The 21872-nt window shown below is 37.3% G+C and overlaps 3 protein-coding genes across 11 annotated transcripts in view; 1 reads left to right on the top strand and 2 right to left on the bottom strand.

The window, feature by feature from the left end:
* The first annotated feature begins 1804 nt into the window (after positions 1 to 1804).
* The window catches only part of LOC128229222 (phospholipid-transporting ATPase ID-like), a 61874-nt gene continuing 41806 nt past the window's right edge, over positions 1805 to 21872 (top strand). For 2 of the 9 annotated variants that reach the window (XM_052940981.1, XM_052940972.1), the window contains exon 1: positions 1805 to 2087. The gene's annotated coding sequence lies outside the window, so the exon portion shown is untranslated. Of the gene's footprint in view, positions 2088 to 13143; positions 13235 to 13672; positions 13695 to 13874; positions 13894 to 14069; positions 14207 to 14342; positions 14634 to 21872 lie in introns of those variants that run through there. The other 7 variants (XM_052940971.1, XM_052940976.1, XM_052940978.1 and 4 more) reach the window with 7 other exon arrangements.
* LOC128226414 (probable serine/threonine-protein kinase DDB_G0282963) lies at positions 15565 to 19037 on the bottom strand. Its single transcript, XM_052936291.1, has 3 exons — positions 18982 to 19037; positions 18059 to 18866; positions 15565 to 17904 (listed from the first exon to the last, which is right to left on the bottom strand). Exons 1-3 carry the CDS (start codon positions 19035 to 19037, stop codon positions 15565 to 15567), a joined length of 3204 nt encoding a protein of 1067 aa, XP_052792251.1.
* LOC128226415 (protein rtoA-like) lies at positions 19056 to 20090 on the bottom strand. The gene has a single exon (XM_052936292.1). It carries the CDS (start codon positions 20088 to 20090, stop codon positions 19056 to 19058), a length of 1035 nt encoding a protein of 344 aa, XP_052792252.1.

Here is a 21872-nt window from a genome sequence, read left to right on the forward strand (position 1 = left end):
TACATTGTATAGTGGTTGTCTACCAAGTTTGTTCCAATTATGCCCCTGGGGTCAAAGGAATGCCCCGGGCTCAAAACTGGCCCCGCCAAAGGGGTCACAAATTTCTTTTATACTTACAATACTTTGTAACTTACATAAGGAAATCTTCTTGTCTGCAACACTAGGCACAGAACATAGATATTTTGTATGTAGCATCATATTAGTCCTTTATTACCGGGTAAGTTAGTTCAAATCTTGCCTTTTGTGTCCAAACTGGCCCTGCCCCGGGGGTCACAAGTCTCCTATAGACTAGTAGAAGATTTTTTTTGAAAATCTTCTTGTCTGAAACTGCTAGACTCGGACCATTTATATTTTGTATGTAGCATTATACAGTGGTCTTTCACCAAGTTTGTTCAAATTGTGCCCATAGTGACAAAACTGGCTCTGCCCTGGGGTTCACAAGTTTCCTATAGAGTTATATAGAGATTTTTGGTCTGAAACTGCCAAGACCAGACCCTTGATATTTTGTGTGTAGCATCATATAGTAGTCCTCTATCAAGTTTGTTCGAATGCCACTGGGGTCAAAACTGGGTCCACCCGGGGGTCACATTTTCTTTAGACTTTTTCTCTAGAAAACTTTTATTTATTTATTTCTGAAACCACTAGGAATAAACCCTTGATATTTTGTATGTAGCAGAATAGAGTGGCTCCATCAAGTTTGTTCAAATTATGCCCCTGGGAACAAAACTGGCCAAGCCCTGGGATTCACAAGTTTCCTGTAGACTTATGTAAGGAAATCTTTGAAAATCTTCTTTTCTCAAACGAAATGGCTCAATTCTGTGATATTTGTTATGTAGCATGATATGATTGCCCTCTACCAAGTGTGTTCAAATTGACCCTGGTGTCAAAGCTGGCCCCAGCCCTTTCGATCGACTTTCTTATTTTTGAAGCTACAGCAATAACATTTGGACCATGATTGTGTACAGTTTTAAAAACAAATATCAATGTTTTCTTCAGATGAGCTCACAACATGTGTACTTTGACTTTTCGAATTACTTTCTTATTTTTGAAGCTACAGCAATGCAAATTGGGCCATGTGTACAGTTTTGAAAACAAATATCAATGTTGTGCTTGGAAGTCCTTGACCACTACAACATTTGACAATACTTTGGTTGCTACCTAGTTCCATTGCCATAAACCAATAAACTAATTCATTCTCATAAAAAAAACAAAGGTTTAAAATTTTCACTTAGGTGAGCAATTTAGAGCCATCATGGCCCTCTCGTTTTGAAAATATAGCACAAGCAGTACAATCAAAATTAATGAGGCAGGTGTATTAAATGGACCTATAGTCCCTTTTTATAGGTGCTTGATGATGGTTCAAAACTATGTCAAATAAAGGAAAATTGCTGACATTGTCACAGTCAATTCTTTCTTAATACTGCCCTAAAAATAGTTTGCTTGTGCTTGGGGTTGGGATGGTTCCAGGCATTAAAAATCTCGAAATGTAAGACCCAGCTAAGTATATTAAGTGCTCAGCAATTTGAGTCTCTCCAATGAGGCAAATAATAAGAGAATTCATGTGTAATGAGAATTATATATTCGTAGGGTCATGCATATTTTTAGTTATTTTTATATGAATAACAAATTCATTTTCCTATAAACAAAAGTGTATGTTTATTGTTAAACTATACATTATGAGCAATATGATAAAGAGGGACTAAACTCTGCATGCTTTGAGATGTTAATAAATATTAGTGTTGTGTAACCTGTACCATTGAACGTAGCATTCTTAAGTGAGCCGAGATTTACTATTTCCTTGAGTAGTCATTATTTGAGGGTTTTTTTTGTATCTGTTTTCAATATATTGGTGAAATTTTTTTCTCAGAACAATTAGTATAGCTTCATGTAATTTCTAAAATATATAGCATTTACTGTTAGTTTTATCATTATAAAAAAAAAACATTTAAAAAAGTGTTAAGATGCAAGCTGATCCCTGTTAATATTATTTCCGCGTTGCTGATGTTTTGAAATACAAGAGGTGGCAACATTGTCCATTTTACAACACTACAGCAACTGATGTATCGATTTAGACAACAATTTATTCGGTAAGTTCATGTTAAAGATAACCAACACAATCGTGTCACCGAAAATGACTTAAGTATAAGTTAATCCTTATAATAATACAACTTTTTCTACTTGTTGCAAAACATATACATAGATACAATAATGAGGGATCAGGGATACTTATTTATTATTTTGACATTCTTATGTATCCCTGTAACGAATCTTCCATACTAAAAAAATCGTCAATAGACTCGTTGATGGCCATTTAGGTGGGCTTAACATATACAGAAACTAAATGGGAAGGTCTGCAGGTCAAGTGATCGAATTGGTGAATCTTACAAGGTAGATACGTGCCATATCCCCTGGCGGGTGAAAAATCCCCTGGGATTTGGACCCATCCCCTGGTCCCATACCGGGGATCCATATCCCCTGGATTTTTTTTTAATCTAGCTCAAGGTTGACAATGGAAAGCATCCGTAATATTATGAGTGTGAAATTCCATGAAAGACCATGATGATTTAGTCAAAAAAATATTGTAATAAATGAGAGTGTGTTTCTTTATTTATTCTTATATCATAAATGAAGATATTGTATAAAATTTTGTTGCGTAAAAATCCCCTGGTGTAATATTAAAATTCCCTGGAATACAGACCAAAATCCTCTGCCTCTCAGAAATATGGCATTTATGAGGTAGAGTTTTCAATGGTTACATTAATTGCTCCAACATTTTGATTGTTAAAACTTAAATTGTTGGAAAAAAATGAACTTTAAGTTATAATAACAGATATAAAAAATGTTATTAGCCAGGGTGAGGAATGTTAACCAGCATGTTGAAGTTTTGCTATTTGCTGGGGGTATTCATTCAGTAAGAGTAGAGTTATGGCCCTAGAGTTAGTTTAATATTGCATGCAAAACATGGAATCTTGCGTCTTTATAAGAATATGTGTCAGAGTCATGAAACTTAAAAGTAATGTTGACCAGCATGTGGTTATGCATCTGAGATTTTGTTTGTGGCTGTACCCATCAGAGCAACGGGCCTTGACAAAATATAAATTAGGCATGTAGAGCATGGAATTTAGTATTACAGTGGAAACTCACTAAACCGGACAAGTTCTGGACTGGGCAAAATTTCCGGTTTAGTGAGGATTCCGGTTTAGTGAGGATTTGATGTATGGAGTAAGTTTACTCAAAATATTAACTGAGTTAACCTTTAAAGGGAAGTTGAAAACTGGAATAAAATAAAAACACATAAAGATAACATTATTTTACATCAACAATGGTTCAAGTAACTTGAAATATAATGCATAGAATATACATGTATATTCATTAATATATCAATGTGCATGTGTTTGTAACATTACAGATACAGTTTATATCATTGTTCATGTACATGTATCTTTACGTTTCAAGTGTGACACATAATGTTTAGTCAAGGTAATTCTTCTACATTACTTAAAGAAAGTGTCCAGTGTCGTCTGTTTCTGAGCACTACATTTTGCTTTCACAATCTTATTTTGCATCATGGCATAATGTCCTGCACCTTATCGAGGTAGTCACTATCAACACATATAGCAAAGTTCTTTGTATGTTTGTTTAATGCTTGTTAAGTATGTTTGATAGTTTAATTAACGCACCGCTCTAATTTGATTCAATCATAGAAGTCTATAGATAAAACAACCCTCCAAAATGATCACTTAATAACCGTTGCTAGTTCTTTATTTTCTGCAACAAACAAATTAATGTTTCAATCAATTTTCTTTTCACAAGTTTGATTATCAAGCGATTATCAAGCGATTATCGGGTTAACACAACATCACAGGTGCAATATTTAACGACGCACTGGCTATCAAAACAAAGTGACAAAGTGACACGCGATTCGCGAATTCCCAATACACAAAATCATTTTGACATGTTTGAACAAATATACGTCCGGTTTTGCGAGGTAAAATTACGTTGACAACTAACAAATTTTCTCGAATTTTTGTCCGGTATCCGGAATTCCGAGGTTCCGGTTTGGTAGGGATTATTTTACATTGAAAATGGAAGGGAAAAATCGGGACTCTGAAAAAAGTCCGGTATCCCGAGGATTCCAATTTTGTGGAGATCCGGTTTAGTGAGTTTCCACTGTACATTTGAGTTTCTCATAAACCTTAATGATTTTTCTTTGTGCAAGTTACTTCCTTTAATGGCTGTTTCCCATTGCAAAAATACGAACTATTGTATCTCTCAACGACAACCCTGTCCACTTGTCAGCTCGGGTGGGCTCAGATCAGGGTACCTGCCCTGTGTTATAGGAATGTGTGGAAACGATATTAAGATTTATCGATACTTTCATGACATTTTCAGATTGGTGAGGCTTTTCTCTTTCTTTGCATATATAATAAGGCATGGTTTGTAGAAGCGCATCTTCACGGTATTTTGTAAAGTTCCATAAAATTGATGTTTTTAAAGCATTTTCATGTTGCAAAAGATACAACATATACTGTAAATGAAGGCAGTCGTTATGAAATCATTAATCCTGACCATTTCCAAACAAATAACATAATTTCTACAAACCTTATGGGTTAATGACTAATTTCTATTTTTTTAGTGTTATTTAGACATCAATTAACCAAGCAATACTACATGATTAGCTTGAACGCATAACATGTGTTAAAAACGCAACCTCAAAACACTGGCTTTTTTGTATAGTCCGTAGACCTAAGTTTAACAGCGAACAGTTGTTAGACTGCTTACTTTAATCATTCGTCTTTATCATTTTCTATTTCAGATTGATAAACATAAAAAGAAACCAGTATGGTTTCTCACCATGGACAGTTGTTGTGTTCACAAGCTGTCAAACTTTGTCCGTAGACCGTATAGTCCGTAGACCTAATATTTCATCACCATTATTTTTGACAGCAATGCATTTAGGACTACTTTATTTACTGTTTGTACAAGGTTTTCAGTACTGTGGTTTGTTTAAGATGTAAAAACCATAATTATTTTAGTTATTTTTCATAATTTTCAATGAATTTAGTAAATTAAGCATTGAAACTGCAAATATATTATCAAACTGTGGAACTATATTATTTATGATGCACTAAATGATGTTTAAGATGCTTGTTTAGGTACACACTAACTAAATAAATAAGACTACCTAGCATGTATGTAGTATTCTAATGATTGAATCACTGTAAATATGGATGATAAAAAAGTCTATGGACTACACCATATATCTATAACATAGTTTTAACAGTTATATTTACAGTAAAAAGTGTAAATGAAGACATGGGGCATTTTAAATAAATAATTCTGAGAGCAAAATGGAAGCAGACAAATAAACAAGACCTGTCGTAAGACAGAGCACTCGACTACGCCGCTTTGACTTAGAAGTGAATACAATAACAATATAATAATTAATATGTGCCTGTCAAAAGCAATAAAACAATCAAATTAAAAAGTGAACAAGAAGTGTGATTTAACAAAACCAGGTTTTCAATGATTGGCAGAAGAGATTCAGTTTCAACTGCTTTCTTCTCTTTTTTTGTAACAGTGACCTTGATCCTAAGGTCCCCAAACACAATCCCACGAAAATCCTCCATAAGCTCTTCCTACATATCAAGTTTGGTCACAGTATGTCATCCATAAATGAAACAGTAATTTAATTTTAGTAACAGTTTCCTTGACCCTAGGGGGGCAAAAGGTAATCCATGAAAGTTCTGCATAAACATATCCTATATACCAAGTTTGATCACACTATGTCAACCCTTACTTGAGTTATTCAGTACTAACCATCTTTTTTTAGCAACAGTGACCTTGACCTAGACCATAACTCTCAGAGCCCAAAACACAATCTTAGGACAGGTCTCTATAAACTCTTCATATAAACAAAGATTGGTCCCAATATGTAGACCCTTACTTAAGTTATTCAATACCAACCATTTTTAGCTCTACTGGCCAAAGGTCAGAAGAGCTTATGCGATGGTAATGTGTACGTAATATGTGCATCCGTGCGGTTGTGCGTTCCTGCGTCTGTAAACAATTGCTTGTGAACACGATACAGTCTTCAGTTTTGATTGTATCACAATGAAACTTGTACAGTATATAGATATCCATTAGAGCTTGGTTCTTTTCGAAAACCAGCCAGATCCGTCCATAAATGCCTAGATTATAGGCCATGAAAGTTTTAAAGAAATGCTTTCTATTTTTAGCCAGGTCTGCATGAGCGAATTCTATTTTTAGCCAAGTTTACATGTACATGTAAATTCAAGTCTAGAGTTAAGGGAGACAATTTGCAAGTCTAGGATTTTGAGAGACAATTTGCTTTTTGCTTCTGCAGTTGATTTTGTGAATTATTCTGCCTTGTTCTTGTTGAAAGCCCAAAGGCCATTTTTTAGCTTTAAGTTCTATAGTTTGCACATTCATCTTAACAAAATTGGTTGTGAATGTTTAAGTTGTGCACCTGGTGTCATTACTGGCCACACAAAGGGTTCACAGGTTTGGTAAACATAAATCTGGAAAGGTGTTCGTGCATCCATCTCAGCACAATTGATTGTGAATGTTTGTTCAAATTGATCAATGTTGTCCTAGGATGCCCTTGACTTTGACCTTTTGACCAACTTTTTTTAACTTTAAAAACTACAGAAATTTTTACTTTGAGTACAGTTTTGAAAGCATTTTTTTTTGTCAGATGACTTAATTGGCACATATTAAAATAGTTCATGCAACTGATCTGCTTACAATACTTTCTGGGCTCAGATGTTGAACGTGCTACGTTTTCAGGTAACCCAAACACAAAACATAAACTTTATGTCTGTTGCCTTTTACCCATGCATACATGCTCTGGATTGATATGACCACAAAAGCCATGCCAGTAGAGCATAGGCCCTTTTGGGCCTCTTGTTCTATTAATAGTACCCGGTAACCTTGACCTTAATCGTAGGGGCCTCAAACGCATTCCCATAAAAGTTTTCCATTAACTCTTCATATATACCAAGTCTGGTCTCTTTATGTCAAACCTGGCTAAAATTATTCGATACATAAGGTGACTTTGATGCTGCCCATCCACCAGCCCGCCTGAACAATGACCCAAGTCATTCAAATAACTTGTTTTCCCTTTATAAAAATGTGGTTAAGAATATAAAAATGTGCCTTTCAAAACAAATCAAAATAAAATTTAATAAAAATAAATATCCAAGGGCCATAATTTGTATTTAGGGTTAAAATGGAGTTATGTTCCTTGTTGTAAGATGACCGTCAATAATTTTGCATTTCATTATGTGCATTGAATGAAAGGCATAGAAGTTTTTTTTATTAAACTCCCAACTTGCCCTTAACTTTAAATTGCCCTAAAACTTTAACCTAAGTCAATTAGAGGCCATAACTTGTATAAAGGATTATCTGGATAATATGGATTTATGTAACCTCATTGTGTTATGGTCCTGAACAATTTTGTGAAGTATTCAGTCAACTGATTGAATGGTATAGAAGTTGTTAATAAGTCTGAACACTTCTTTTACAAATAACAAACACCTTTGCCGGGGCAGGACATGTGATTTATTGCTTGAAACAGCGTGAGCAGTTCACTGGTATAGTACGTACAACATCGTTACAATAATATACATCTGATCAAATCGTTTTCTACGAAATATTTGCTTACAATTATAGCGTTCTGTTAAACAACAAACTATATGAAAAGATATCATGGGTCAGATTAAAAACCAGAGATCAACTTTGCCCCAACAATAGAGTGTAAAATGCTCTGGAAAACTGTTCCCACTATATCTTAAAACTTGCGAAATAATATACTTAACATACCACATACAATATGCAAGTATAATTGTGTCATGCTTTAAGACAACATTGCCATATATCTGTACATTTCTCTTACAAAATCATATCTAATATTGTAAAACAACATAAACTTGAACCTGATTGCCTGAAAAGTTGACCGTTCAGATCGCTGTCGAGCATAGAACTAATCGCCATGAACATTATCCCGCCTAAAGCGCCAACCAATAGCCATTGGTCACCTGACTTTTACACCCGATTAAACCATGCACTAATATTTGCGCGCCAAAATGTTAAGACAAAAGTTCTGCGCTATACTACGTAATGCACAGAACTAGTAAATATCCCAACCTGCCCTAAAACTTTAACCTAAGTTCCATAGTCAATCAGGGGTCATAATTTGTATAAAAGATCATATGGAGTTATCTAACCTCATTGTGTGATGGCTCTGAACAACTGTGTGAAGTATCAAGTCAATTGAATGAATGGTATTGGACTTATAAGTGAAAATCCCAACCACTATTTGTGAATATTAGTTTACTGTTTTATAATATTTAATAACGGTATGATGTTTGTATAGTCCGTAGACTTTTAAAAACAAGAATTGTATAGCATATTTTGTAAACACTAGTACTCCATATGCAAAGAGAGTTGTATGTTTTCTTCTGTATAAAAAATGATGGGTGTGCCAAAGTACTAGTTGTCATTCTGTCTATACTTTTCTATCCATAGTTGTATTTGACAGGATAGTGCCATTTCTTTGAAAGTAGAGTACAGGGGCTAACACCTATTTTTTTTTAGTGAGGAAATTTTTTGTAATGGAAATGTTTTTTCTTATGGTTGTAGTATATTGTTCTATTGCTCAAAGCAGTTTACAAGTTATAAACAATAAAGTTCCATCATTTATTAACTTGTTATTGTACATTGTGTATAGTCCGTAGACTGCAATACTAGATGTAAAGACATTGTGATAACTTTTTTATCAGTCATGTGATCTTGATGCTGTTCGGAATAAATATGCCCGAGTGCCTATGTAGTCCGTTCTCGTAAAAATTGGAAGGATTTATGCAACTTTATTTTGATCTGAGCCCACCCGAGCTATTACAATAAACAATACATCAAAGCTGGGCTTTTCAGTAAAGATAGTTGATACTTTAGATAAGCATCTACAAAGTTCAAGTTGATTAATACTAAATCTTTCTTGACTTTTACTGGTTGGTAAATCATGCATCTAGAATGACAATATAATCATACCTCGAGCAACACGATGCTTTCATTACTGATTAGTCATTTAAAAGGAGAGTCGATTGGTCAAAAACAAAGCACTTTGATTCGTCACAATCAGCATTCTGATTGGTAAAAAATATGTTCTTTATTGAAAATATTTCTAGCATCCCGTGATAATGTCAATCAACCAATCATGCTAAAGCTTTGGTTGAATTGTGTTAATATCAACATTTGTTGGAGGGCTCAAGTCGTTATCTTTTAACACTCTGAATGATTTGCCACACTTTATTTCTTAATAATAAAGTGCATTTTATAAACCATGAATGAGTCCCCTTAAAAGCCCATGTGAATGTCAACAGACACTTGCCCATCTACAAAACTTGGAGTTTCGTTTCCAAATGACAATTATTCCATACTCAAATAACCCATCAGATTCTGATAAATTTATGATTTACATATCCTACCAGATATTTGGGCTGTTAGCCCTAATTATAAAATCAATAAATAACCAGATACCAAACTACAGAAATTAATTTTCAGTGATACATTCTGACTTGGAGGAGGACATGGCATTTTTTTAATTTTTTTTTTAGCTAAACAGGAATTATCCACATAGTATTCATTCTGTAAACCAAAAGACCCTTGTAAAAATCCAAGATGCATCCCTTGCTTCAAATATGTCCTATTGCATGCTTAAATGTTTTTATTATAAGATTAAATAAACTTTAAAACAATCACATGTTACATGTAAAAGTAACTTGTACACTGTACTTTGACAGAAACTGTTCTTTCAGTTTCATAAAAACTGACAGGAAGTTAACAACATGTCTCCTACAGAATTTAGATCACATACTATTAGTGTTTGAAAATTGGACTCCATTTGCTATCGATAATTGAATCGAATCGGGCCAAGCATTTCGGTTTAGTATTGGACAATAATCGAAAATGAATAAATTTTAGTAAGGAATACATTGTTTATACATAGTATCATCATGATCATCACACAACACATAATTTATAATTGCAGATCATTTTCTAAATGCTGCACACCGCGTCAAGTAAGTTATTTTAGCATTTTATCCATGTAAAAGCATAGTCAACATTTGTGAACCAGCTTAACATTCAATAACCTGTTATATTGAACATTTCTTAAGAATATATTAATTTCATAGAACTTTCACAAAGAAGTAAATTAGTTAATTACAAACAATACCAAAAAAGGTATCAAAAAAAGAAAGCATCGAGGCAGGATCCCCGGTATTTGCAGGTGAGACCAGCTCCACTACAATTTAGAGACAGGTTATTAGCGACATTGATTTTAGACAACCACTATCGATTGTCGCCGACATAGCATTGTCAGCGACAATTAATCGATTTTACTTGATAATCGTTTCATCACTACATACTATGGTAATTCAAAGAAAAAATTGTTACTCATTAAAAAATCTCAGATTTTGTATTTCTATCTGATAAAAAGAAACAAAACAAAACTGTTTAAGAATATTTTGATAGTACGGCATTAATGTTTTTAAAAGCCATCGAGTGTGCGAAAACTGCTGAAGAAATCCATTTGTCCATCATTTTGGTGTTCATAGCGGCTATTGTTCATCTGTATTAAACAGTATAATCCAGATGGTTAATCAGATGTGACACTTGTATATATAATGTACTTCATTTTACACAAGGCTAAATTGTCCGGGTTGCTCCAAATTTTGCGGGTCGGTCACGGAAGGGGAAACAAACAATATTTGATTATTGGCCTAAGCGTTCACCAGATTACTAGATGGACTTTTGATGAGAATGGGGAAAACTAAATTGAAACTGTTTTTAATATTTTGATAAGTTAGGTTGAATGTTAAGACAACAAGATAAGCAAACATACAAATGATATCAAAATTTCAACAGATTTTTTCCTGAAGGAAAGAAAAAAAAAAAATATTTTATCAGTTTTGCAAGAACGGAAACAAAAAGTATCTTATCATTGGCCTTAGCACAATACTGTTCACCAGGTTACTACATCAGCTTTATGATGAAAAGTGGAAAAAAACTAAGGTTAATTTTAAACTAAATGAATATACGACGATCAAAAAGTTTTTAATTATGATAAGAGAAATTTAATAGCAAAATAAACAACTAAATTACAACTATTAAAGGGCAATGTAGGTACAAAATAACCACCTTTCATTGTTTTTAACAGTATGGTTTATGGGTCACGTTGAATAAAAAAGTAAATATTTTTATGCATGTTTAATATATATATATTTTTTAAAAACTTGTTCGCATTCATGAGGCCACTTTTGGCTTTCAACCACCAACAAGTTGCTTTCTCTTTAGATATTGTTTTATCGTTTTATTGTTTTTGAGCTTGAAAAGTTTTTATCCAAGCTTTACCAAGTTTTGTTATTTTACTTTTGAGAAAGTTTTTCAAACAAATTGAGATTATCTAGCTTGATTGAGTTAGTCACCGAGAGTGATTGCCCTTGATATGTTGGATTTTGATCGAATTTGATATTATTCAGTCACTCAATTTGTAATTCTTATCCAATCTGTACCAAACTTTGTTATATATTATTTTTGATGAGTTAAACTTGAATTGGTTGTAACTCCTTGTAATCTGCTTATGGAATTCTTTAATTGTTGATAATTGATTAACTTCTTTTGTAGGCTGGTTTTGACCTTTAAGTTCTAGTAATCAGTTATAAAGGCTATTATAAAGCCGTTGTAAACACTTTAGAGTAGTGATGGTCAGATTATTGAACTATATATGGTAATCTATAGATTTATAATACAAAAAAATAATTTAGCATTAATATGAGACTGTTTCTTCATTGTTAAGACACATGCATGGGGTCTTTTTATGCACATTTGGTCTGATTTGGGGACTTAAAATGCAGTTCATTCCCCTTCTATCATTAAATCAGCTGCCTTCATCACTTTATCATAGAGTTTCTTGTGCACATGATGTCACCTTCATATCACCCTCAACCCTTAGCCTGGTTACACAAACTGATATACAAAAAATATATTCATAATAAGTAGCAGAGGATTATAGATGCACACTTACTCCCAAATTAGCAGTACTTTAATATATTTTTTTTTTTTAATTTACCGAATAGGATGAATATATATCGAAAACAATTGTTCTTATAAAGGATGCCAAGTTTAATTTGGAAGAAAAGTGCAGAAAACACTATTCCTACCTTTTGATTTTTTTTTTATTGATCTCCGTAAATCTTTGAGGACCCACCAATCATTAAATGCATTATTGAGTAAGTAATTCAAGGTTATCAAAATTTATGTTTGTTATATTGATTATAAATAGGAGTATCACTTTAAATTTTACATCCGTGATGTGCGTCTTTTAAAGTACCACTACTAGGTATTTTAAATTAACAAATAATTCAGTTAAAATCTGTTATCAGGTAAGCGATATAGGGCCTTCATGATCATCTTGTGAGAAGGTGAGGTTAAGTTAGTCTAGGAGTCCTAGGAGTTAAAAGCCCATCCTATCAATTATATAAGAATTCGGGCTTAATCATCAAGAAGTCTTATTTCGATGACTGGTAATGAATAAATTTGATGAAAAACAGGGTTTTTAAAATATTTGCTTTTGAAAATATTCACATGATAATAAAATATTTCACCTTTAGCAGTTAATAATGATGCCTTTAATGATGTTGTTAAAATTGACAAAGTTTTGAACAGTTTGCCCATTATGCTCTAACTGACATGGATTATAACGTTTGATCACAAGGTTATACCTAATAATGAGGTTTTGTCTGTTTCTGCAATTCTTACCAAATAAGCTTGGTGCTTATTGAAGGCTGGTAGGCGATATCAGATATCATTGGCTGGATGATGGGTTATAGTCTAAGGAATACTGTATGTTTTCCAGTTATTGGGCCTATATTGGACACTGCCCTTACTAAGCGGAGTGAGGTCTGCTGCAGGAAGATATTGTATTAATTGTTAGCAACAGCTGCCAGTAAATCACTCACAAATCAATACCACCAACCAGCCTCCAGCCTCCAATCGCAATGTAAACCAGTGGACTTTCAATGATTATTCATTTTCAATTAAACCCTCTCACTTTATGTTAGGCGTAGAGTAGAGTGCTGTCTGCTCCAGTGTTTTTGTTGGTGAAATGAATGATATGTGTGTGGATATAAAAGTGAAATGTTGAGAGAAGGTAGGTGACCAAGTTTCCCCTCTGAGGCTGCTGCTGCTGCTGCTGCTGTGAAGTCAGAATACACTGACTTTCTGTTCTAATTCTGCCCCTTATTGATTTCCTCTCTAGTTGCTTTCTTGCTAATCTTTCTCAGGTATTAACTTACATCAGGTAGGAAGACAACTATTATTTATCACATGGCTAACACAGAAAAGTTAAATGTCAAGTTTCTTTTGATGAGAACTTGTTATTGTAGCAGTCAGGTGTGTATAATGGTTGACTAGAATGGCATAGTGTTGTAGGGTATTCGGAATTCTAGGTAACTCTGTCATAATGATTTAAATAAAAACAAATATTTGGATATTAGGCCTGGAGCGCTCACCTCTGGTCCTAGCATGGTTCACTTAACAACAAAGTTGTATTAGATATATAACATTTTGCTACCAAACCTGAAACTCGAGAGTATGTTTTTATTATGAAGGTGAGTTTTATCCGGTTTTCTTGTACATTGAAATAAGGTGACGTCAGGCATGAGCAAAGCCATGCACAAGAACGAGTGCAGTATATATTTTGATTAGTTTAGAAGAGTTTTGATTGAAATTTAAGTTATTAACATTTGTGATTCCATAAATTGATTGCACAATTAATGGATAATAGTGTATACCGTATATAAGTTATAAGTATGTAAAACATAATGGCTCCTTTCATTTAAATAGGTTGTGAATATTGACCAGCTTCGTGCTCAACAAGACTATTTTAAATCCAAACAAGGATAATGTATTGTGGTTACCAGTCACCAGTATTTCCCAATACTGTATGGTCTGAGGTTAAGAGCTAGCACTTCCATGTCTGTTGGAATTACTTTACTATAAACAGGGTGTGAGCTTTCTCTAACAGTTGGTTTGATCTTTTTGAGACTATTCAGCTGGAACTTTTTCAAGTCTATTTCTAAGTTGTATGAGATGAAGATTTTTCTGTTCTTGTTAAACTCAGGTACAGTGTCTTATTTTCACATCAGAGATGTTTGAAGTTAAACTCCTGTTTTATATCAAACAGGTAGGAGGTAAACAATGTAATTGCATGATAGGACAGAACTAAGATCCTACGTAGCTTATGTGAAGGAGGATAACTATTAATTTTGTTTTGTTGAAAACTGAACAGGATGTATAGATACCTGTTGAAAAGCCAGTGTTTCATATAGATAGGAGTAATTTCTATTTTTGTGTGCTACAAACATAACTTTAACTTAATGCAAAGATAAAGACTGGATAAAGATGATGGCAGCCCAGGGCAGACACATTCTTCATGTGCTACATTTCAGCAGCAACCAAGTCATTAATAACATTTCGTTTTTAGCCTGTTATGATTCACTTTTAGTGTACAATGTAGAAGATATTTATATTCAGATCATGATCAACAGGTTTGTAGACATGTTTTCATTGAAACATTTACATTATAAAAAGCTGAATATATCTACTTAGGAAGCATTATCCAGGAGTCAAGACACATCTCATTAGTGGAGATACCTGGCAGAGTTTGAAGTAGAAGGCATGTGGGCTTCCTCATGTCTGTTTGTTGTTTATTGGGGGAAATTGTTTGGAGACCTGTGGACTTCCTCATGGCTGTATAGTGTTTGCTGTGGGAAGTGTTTGAAGACATGTGGGCTTCCTCATGGCTGTATAGTGTTTGCTGTGGGAAGTGTTTGAAGACCTGTGGGCTTCCTCATTGCTGTATGGTGTTTGTTGTAGGAAGTGTTTGAAGACCTGTGGGCTTCCTCATTGCTGTTTGGTGTTTGTTGTTGGAAGTGTTTGGAGACCTGTGGGCTTCCTCATGTCTGTTTGTTGTAGGAAGTGTTTGAAGACCTGTGGGCTTCCTTATTGTTGTTTGATGTTTGTTGTTGGAAGTGTTTGGAGACCTGTGGGCTTCCTCATGTCTGTTTGTTGTTTGTTGTGGAAAATGTTTTGAGACCTAAGGGCTTCCTCATGGCTGTATGGTGTTTGTTGTAGAAAGTGTTTGGAGACCTAAGGGCTTCCTCATGGCTGTATGGTGTTTGTTGTAGGAAGTGTTTGGAGACCTGTGGGCTTCCTCATGGCTGTATGGTGTTGGTTGTAGGAAGTGTTTGGAGACCTAAGGGCTTCCTCATGGCTGTATGGTGTTTGTTGTGGGAAGTGTTTGGAGACCTGTGGGCTTCCTCATGGCTGTATGGTGTTTGTTGTGGGAAGTGTTTGGAGACCTGTGGGCTTCCTCATGGCTGTTTGGTGTTTGTTGTAGGAAGTGTTTGGAGACCTAAGGGCTTCCTCATGTCTGTTTGGTGTTTGTTGTAGGAAGTGTTTGGAGACCTGTGGGCTTCCTCATGTCTGTTTGGTGTTTGTTGTAGGAAGTGTTTGGAGACCTGTGGACTTCCTCATGTCTGTTTGTTGTTTGTTGTGGAAAATGTTTTGAGACCTAAGGGCTTCCTCATTGCTGTTTAGCTGAGCTGTATGGTGTCTGTTGTGGGAAGTGTTTGGAGACCTGCAGGATTCCTCATTGCTGTTTACCTGAGCTGTATGGTGTTTGTTGTGGGAAGTGTTTGGAGACCTGCTGGCTTCCTCATTGCTGTTTAGCTGAGCTGTATGGTGTCTGTTGTGGGAAGTGTTTGGAGACCTGCTGCCTTCCTCATTGCTGTTTACCTGAGCTGTATGGTGTTTGTTGTGGAAAGTGTTTTGAGACCTGCTGGATTCCTCATTGCTGTTTACCTGAGCTGTATGGTGTTTGTTGTGGGAAGTGTTTGGAGACCTGCAGGATTCCTCATTGCTGTTTACCTGAGCTGTATGGTGTCTGTTGTGGGAAGTGTTTGGAGACCTGCTGCCTTCCTCATTGCTGTTTACCTGAGCTGTATGGTGTTTGTTGTGGAAAGTGTTTTGAGACCTGCTGGATTCCTCATTGCTGTTTACCTGAGCTGTATGGTGTTTGTTGTGGGAAGTGTTTAGAGACCCACTGGCTTCCTCATTGCTATTTACCTGAGCTGTATGGTGTTTGTTGTGGGAAGTGTTTAGAGACCCGCTGGCTTCCTCATTGCTATTTACCTGAGCTGTATGGTGTTTGTTGTGGTAAGTGTTTGGAGACCTGCTGGATTCCTCATTGCTGTTTACCTGAGCTGTATGGTGTCTGTTGTGGGAAGTGTTTGGAGACCCGCTGGATTCCTCATTGCTGTTTACCTGAGCTGAATGGTGTCTGTTGTGGGAAGTGTTTTGAGACCAGCTGGATTCCTCATTGCTGTTTACCTGAGCTGAATGGTGTCTGTTGTGGGAAGTGTTTGGAGACCTGCTGGCTTCCTCATTGCTGTTTACCTGGGCTAACTGGTGTTTGTTGTGGGAAGTGTTTAGAGACCCGCTGGCTTCCTCATTGCTGTTTACCTGAGCTGAATGGTGTTTGTTGTGGGAAGTGTTTGGAGACCTGCTGGATTCCTCATTGCTGTTTACCTGAGCTGAATGGTGTCTGTTGTGGGAAGTGTTTGGAGACCCGCTGGATTCCTCATTGCTGTTTACCTGAGCTGTATGGTGTCTGTTGTGGGAAGTGTTTGGAGACCCGCTGGATTCCTCATTGCTGTTTACCTGAGCTGTATGTTGTCTGTTGTGGGAAGTGTTTGGAGATCCGCTGGATTCCTCATTGCTGTTTACCTGAGCTGAATGGTGTTTGTTGTGGGAAGTGTTTGGAGACCCGCTGGATTCCTCATTGCTGTTTACCTGAGCTGAATGGTGTTTGTTGTGGGAAGTGTTTGGAGACCCGCTGGATTCCTCATTGCTGTTTACCTGAGCTGTATGGTGTCTGTTGTGGGAAGTGTTTGGAGACCCGCTGGATTCCTCATTGCTGTTTACCTGAGCTGTATGGTGTCTGTTGTGGGAAGTGTTTGGAGACCCGCTGGATTCCTCATTGCTGTTTACCTGAGCTGAATGGTGTTTGTTGTGGGAAGTGTTTGGAGACCTGCTGGATTCCTCATTGCTGTTTACCTGAGATGAATGGTGTCTGTTGTGGGAAGTGTTTGGAGACCTGCTGGATTCCTCATTGCTGTTTACCTGAGCTGAATGGTGTCTGTTGTGGGAAGTGTTTGGAGACCCGCTGGATTCCTCATTGCTGTTTACCTGAGCTGAATGGTGTCTGTTGTGGGAAGTGTTTGGAGACCTGCTGGCTTCCTCATTGCTGTTTACCTGAGCTGAATGGTGTCTGTTGTGGGAAGTGTTTGGAGACCTGCTGGCATCCTCATTGCTGTTTACCTGGGCTAACTGGTGTTTGTTGTGGGAAGTGTTTAGAGACCCGCTGGCTTCCTCATTGCTGTTTACCTGAGCTGAATGGTGTTTGTTGTGGGAAGTGTTTGGAGACCTGCTGGATTCCTCATTGCTGTTTACCTGAGCTGAATGGTGTCTGTTGTGGGAAGTGTTTGGAGACCCGCTGGATTCCTCATTGCTGTTTACCTGAGCTGAATGGTGTCTGTTGTGGGAAGTGTTTAGAGACCCGCTGGCTTCCTCATTGCTGTTTACCTGAGCTGAATGGTGTTTGTTGTGGGAAGTGTTTGGAGACCTGCTGGATTCCTCATTGCTGTTTACCTGAGCTGAATGGTGTCTGTTGTGGGAAGTGTTTTGAGACCCGCTGGCTTCCTCATTGCTGTTTACCTGAGCTGTCAGTGTTTGTTGTGGGAAGTGTTTAGAGACCCGCTGGAATCCTCATTGCTGTTTACCTGAGCTGAATGGTGTCTGTTGTGGGAAGTGTTTTGAGACCCACTGGCTTCCTCATTGCTGTTTACCTGAGCTGTCAGTGTTTGTAGTGGGAAGTGTTTAGAGACCCGCTGGAATCCTCATTGCTGTTTACCTGAGCTGAATGGTGTCTGTTGTGGGAAGTGTTTGGAGACCCGCTGGATTCCTCATTGCTGTTTACCTGAGCTGAATGGTGTTTGTTGTGGGAAGTGTTTGGAGACCCGCTGGCTTCCTCATTGCTGTTTACCTGAGCTGAATGGTGTTTGTTGTGGGAAGTGTTTGGAGACCTGCTGGATTCCTCATTGCTGTTTACCTGAGCTGAATGGTGTCTGTTGTGGGAAGTGTTTGGAGACCCGCTGGATTCCTCATTGCTGTTTACCTGAGCTGAATGGTGTCTGTTGTGGGAAGTGTTTGGAGACCCGCTGGCTTCCTCATTGCTGTTTACCTGAGCTGAATGGTGTTTGTTGTGGGAAGTGTTTGGAGACCTGCTGGATTCCTCATTGCTGTTTACCTGAGCTGAATGGTGTTTGTTGTGGGAAGTGTTTGGAGACCTGCTGGATTCCTCATTGCTGTTTACCTGAGCTGAATGGTGTCTGTTGTGGGAAGTGTTTGGAGACCCGCTGGCTTCCTCATTGCTGTTTACCTGAGCTGAATGGTGTTTGTTGTGGGAAGTGTTTGGAGACCCGCTGGATTCCTCATTGCTGTTTACCTGAGCTGAATGGTGTCTGTTGTGGGAAGTGTTTGGAGACCCGCTGGCTTCCTCATTGCTGTTTACCTGAGCTGAATGGTGTCTGTTGTGGGAAGTGTTTAGAGACCCGCTGGCTTCCTCATTGGTGTTTACCTGAGCTGAATGGTGTTTGTTGTGGGAAGTGTTTGGAGACCTGCTGGATTCCTCATTGCTGTTTACCTGAGCTGAATGGTGTCTGTTGTGGGAAGTGTTTTGAGACCCGCTGGCTTCCTCATTGCTGTTTACCTGAGCTGTCAGTGTTTGTTGTGGGAAGTGTTTAGAGACCCGCTGGAATCCTCATTGCTGTTTACCTGAGCTGAATGGTGTCTGTTGTGGGAAGTGTTTTGAGACCCACTGGCTTCCTCATTGCTGTTTACCTGAGCTGTCAGTGTTTGTTGTGGGAAGTGTTTAGAGACCCGCTGGAATCCTCATTGCTGTTTACCTGAGCTGAATGGTGTCTGTTGTGGGAAGTGTTTGGAGACCCGCTGGATTCCTCATTGCTGTTTACCTGAGCTGAATGGTGTTTGTTGTGGGAAGTGTTTGGAGACCCGCTGGCTTCCTCATTGCTGTTTACCTGAGCTGAATGGTGTTTGTTGTGGGAAGTGTTTGGAGACCTGCTGGATTCCTCATTGCTGTTTACCTGAGCTGAATGGTGTCTGTTGTGGGAAGTGTTTGGAGACCCGCTGGATTCCTCATTGCTGTTTACCTGAGCTGAATGGTGTCTGTTGTGGGAAGTGTTTGGAGACCTGCTGGATTCCTCATTGCTGTTTACCTGAGCTGAATGGTGTTTGTTGTGGGAAGTGTTTGGAGACCTGCTGGATTCCTCATTGCTGTTTACCTGAGCTGAATGGTGTTTGTTGTGGGAAGTGTTTGGAGACCTGCTGGATTCCTCATTGCTGTTTACCTGAGCTGAATGGTGTCTGTTGTGGGAAGTGTTTGGAGACCCGCTGGCTTCCTCATTGCTGTTTACCTGAGCTGAATGGTGTTTGTTGTGGGAAGTGTTTGGAGACCCGCTGGATTCCTCATTGCTGTTTACCTGAGCTGAATGGTGTCTGTTGTGGGAAGTGTTTGGAGACCCGCTGGCTTCCTCATTGCTGTTTACCTGAGCTGAATGGTGTCTGTTGTGGGAAGTGTTTAGAGACCCGCTGGCTTCCTCATTGCTGTTTACCTGAGCTGACTGGTGTTTGTTGTGGGAAGTGTTTTGAGACCTGCTGACTTCCTCATTGCTTTTTACCTGAGCTGTATGGTGTTTGTTGTGGGAAGTGTTTGGAGACCTGCTGACTTCCTCATTGCTTTTTACCTGAGCTGTATGGTGATTGTTGTGGGAAGTGTTTAGAGACCTGCTGACTTCCTTATTTCTATTTACCTGAGCTGTATGGTGTCTGTTGTGGGAAGTGTTTAGAGACCTGCTGACTTCCATATTTCTATTTACCTGAGCTGTATGGTGTTTGTTGTGGTAAGTGTTTGGAGACCCGCTGGATTCCTCATTGCTGTTTACCTGAGCTGTATGGTGTCTGTTGTGGGAAGTGTTTGGAGACCCGCTGGATTCCTCATTGCTGTTTACTAGGGCTGGGTATTGCTCAGAAATTTTCGATACGATACATATTGCAATATGTAGGTGGCTATATGCAATACGTATTGTTGATACGATACAGCAACAGTTAAAGCACAAAATTGTCTGAATAAACAGTTTAACACTTTTTATTTCAGAAAAACTGAAAACATGTAAACACAAATCACCAACAAAGAGTGTAGTTTTGTAACATTTAACATCAAATTCTTCTTGTATCTAATGATAACCAGAAAAAGTATTTAAACTGTGAATGTATTAACAAGTCTTTTCTTAGACCTATACAGGACCATGCAGAGTGGTTATAAAACAGCACCAGATTTTTACTGTTTAGCATCAACTGTCAACCAGGGTTTAAACACGAATCTACTGAAACAATCTTCTTTGAAAAAATGTAAATAATTGTCATACACTTGTAACACATTTTTAAAACACTTAGCGTATCGTCATATTCCTCTTAAAAAAAACCTCAATTGTCCACAACATCAGGGCTAAGACATGACCGTGTTGCCGACACAATGTCCCCAATATTCCATTTGGATAAAGCAGACATAAGTTCTCAAGACCTACATTTTCACCAGTATGACTTTCATGAAAATGCTCTGTCTGTAGGACTTTAGACTCTAGACTCCAGTCCTTCAGGTAGGCATGTGATTGTCAAATAAGAGTCTGCAGATCTAGATGTCCATGCATCCGACGTCAATGCAACAGCTGTAGCTTGATCCAGATCTGTCTGTAGAACGTGTTTGACTTGATCAACCAACGCAGGAATCGATTTCTCTGCTATTGTATGTCGGCTTGGGGGCTTGTATCTTGGGTCCAAAGCAGCCAACATATTTCTGTAAAGATATGCAACAAATACTGATCTATATTGATTAATAATTTCATATATACTGTTTGGTATTTGTTTGAAGCTTTACTTAAATAAATAAAAGTGACGTAAGAATACTTGGAAATGAAAATTAGATTCATTTATCCAATATTAAATTATGAATAATATAAATGACAACTCAACTTGAATAAGGTGTTTTTTGAGTTTTGCAAACCTATTGTATTAAAAACTAGGCTGTTCAACCTTTATAATGTACACACGTTCTTTAATTTCAAATAAACTAAATGCAAACAAGCTTTAACTGAATGCAGAACTCCCAGTTGTGCTGAATGGTCTCATATCTTGAATGATATAGTTGACAACAACATTCGTAATCGTGTTTGACATGGCTGCTGGAAGTTTACCCTTTCTACTTAACGTCCAGGGATTCACCGTGTTGGTAGTAGCACTGGTACTTGGGCTAAACATCTCTGGATTGGGACCTAAAATCACATGTTGTTATTTGATAAAGCATACAAGTATTTGCTGAATGCATTCTGCTATGTTTGAAATTTTGTCATTTAAAAAGAGAATAATAAATTCTTTCAAGGTAATGTTAAATTGACGTCTATTTGAAGACCGTTAAAAAAACTAATATCTAATGAACATGTAATTTATGAATTTATAAAAATTGCTTGGCCAATTCAACGAGTTAATTATAATATATGATTATTCCGGTCTGTCAGCACGTAAGTCATATAAATCTACCTCCCGATGCTACAGCGTACCTTGGTGTACGGGTTGGTCAACGGTTTTTAACA

Source organism: Mya arenaria, chromosome 3 (assembly GCF_026914265.1).
Source record: "Mya arenaria isolate MELC-2E11 chromosome 3, ASM2691426v1".
Taxonomy (NCBI): domain Eukaryota; kingdom Metazoa; phylum Mollusca; class Bivalvia; order Myida; family Myidae; genus Mya; species Mya arenaria.

What these genes read in the sequence shown, in the direction of transcription:
- LOC128226415 (XM_052936292.1), bottom strand. Translation starts at nt 20,090, where the DNA reads ATGGAAGTCAGCAGGTCTCTAAACACTTCCCACAACAGACACCATACA.
- LOC128226414 (XM_052936291.1), bottom strand. Translation starts at nt 19,037, where the DNA reads ATGAGGAAGCCAGTGGGTCTCAAAACACTTCCCACAACAGACACCATT. An exon ending in ACAGACACCATTCAGCTCAG is followed by an intron (nt 18,867 to 18,981) that starts GTAAACAGCAAT and finishes TTCCCACAACAG; the next exon opens with ACACCATTCAGCTCAGGTAA. An exon ending in ACAGACACCATTCAGCTCAG is followed by an intron (nt 17,905 to 18,058) that starts GTAAACAGCAAT and finishes TGAGGATTCCAG; the next exon opens with CGGGTCTCTAAACACTTCCC.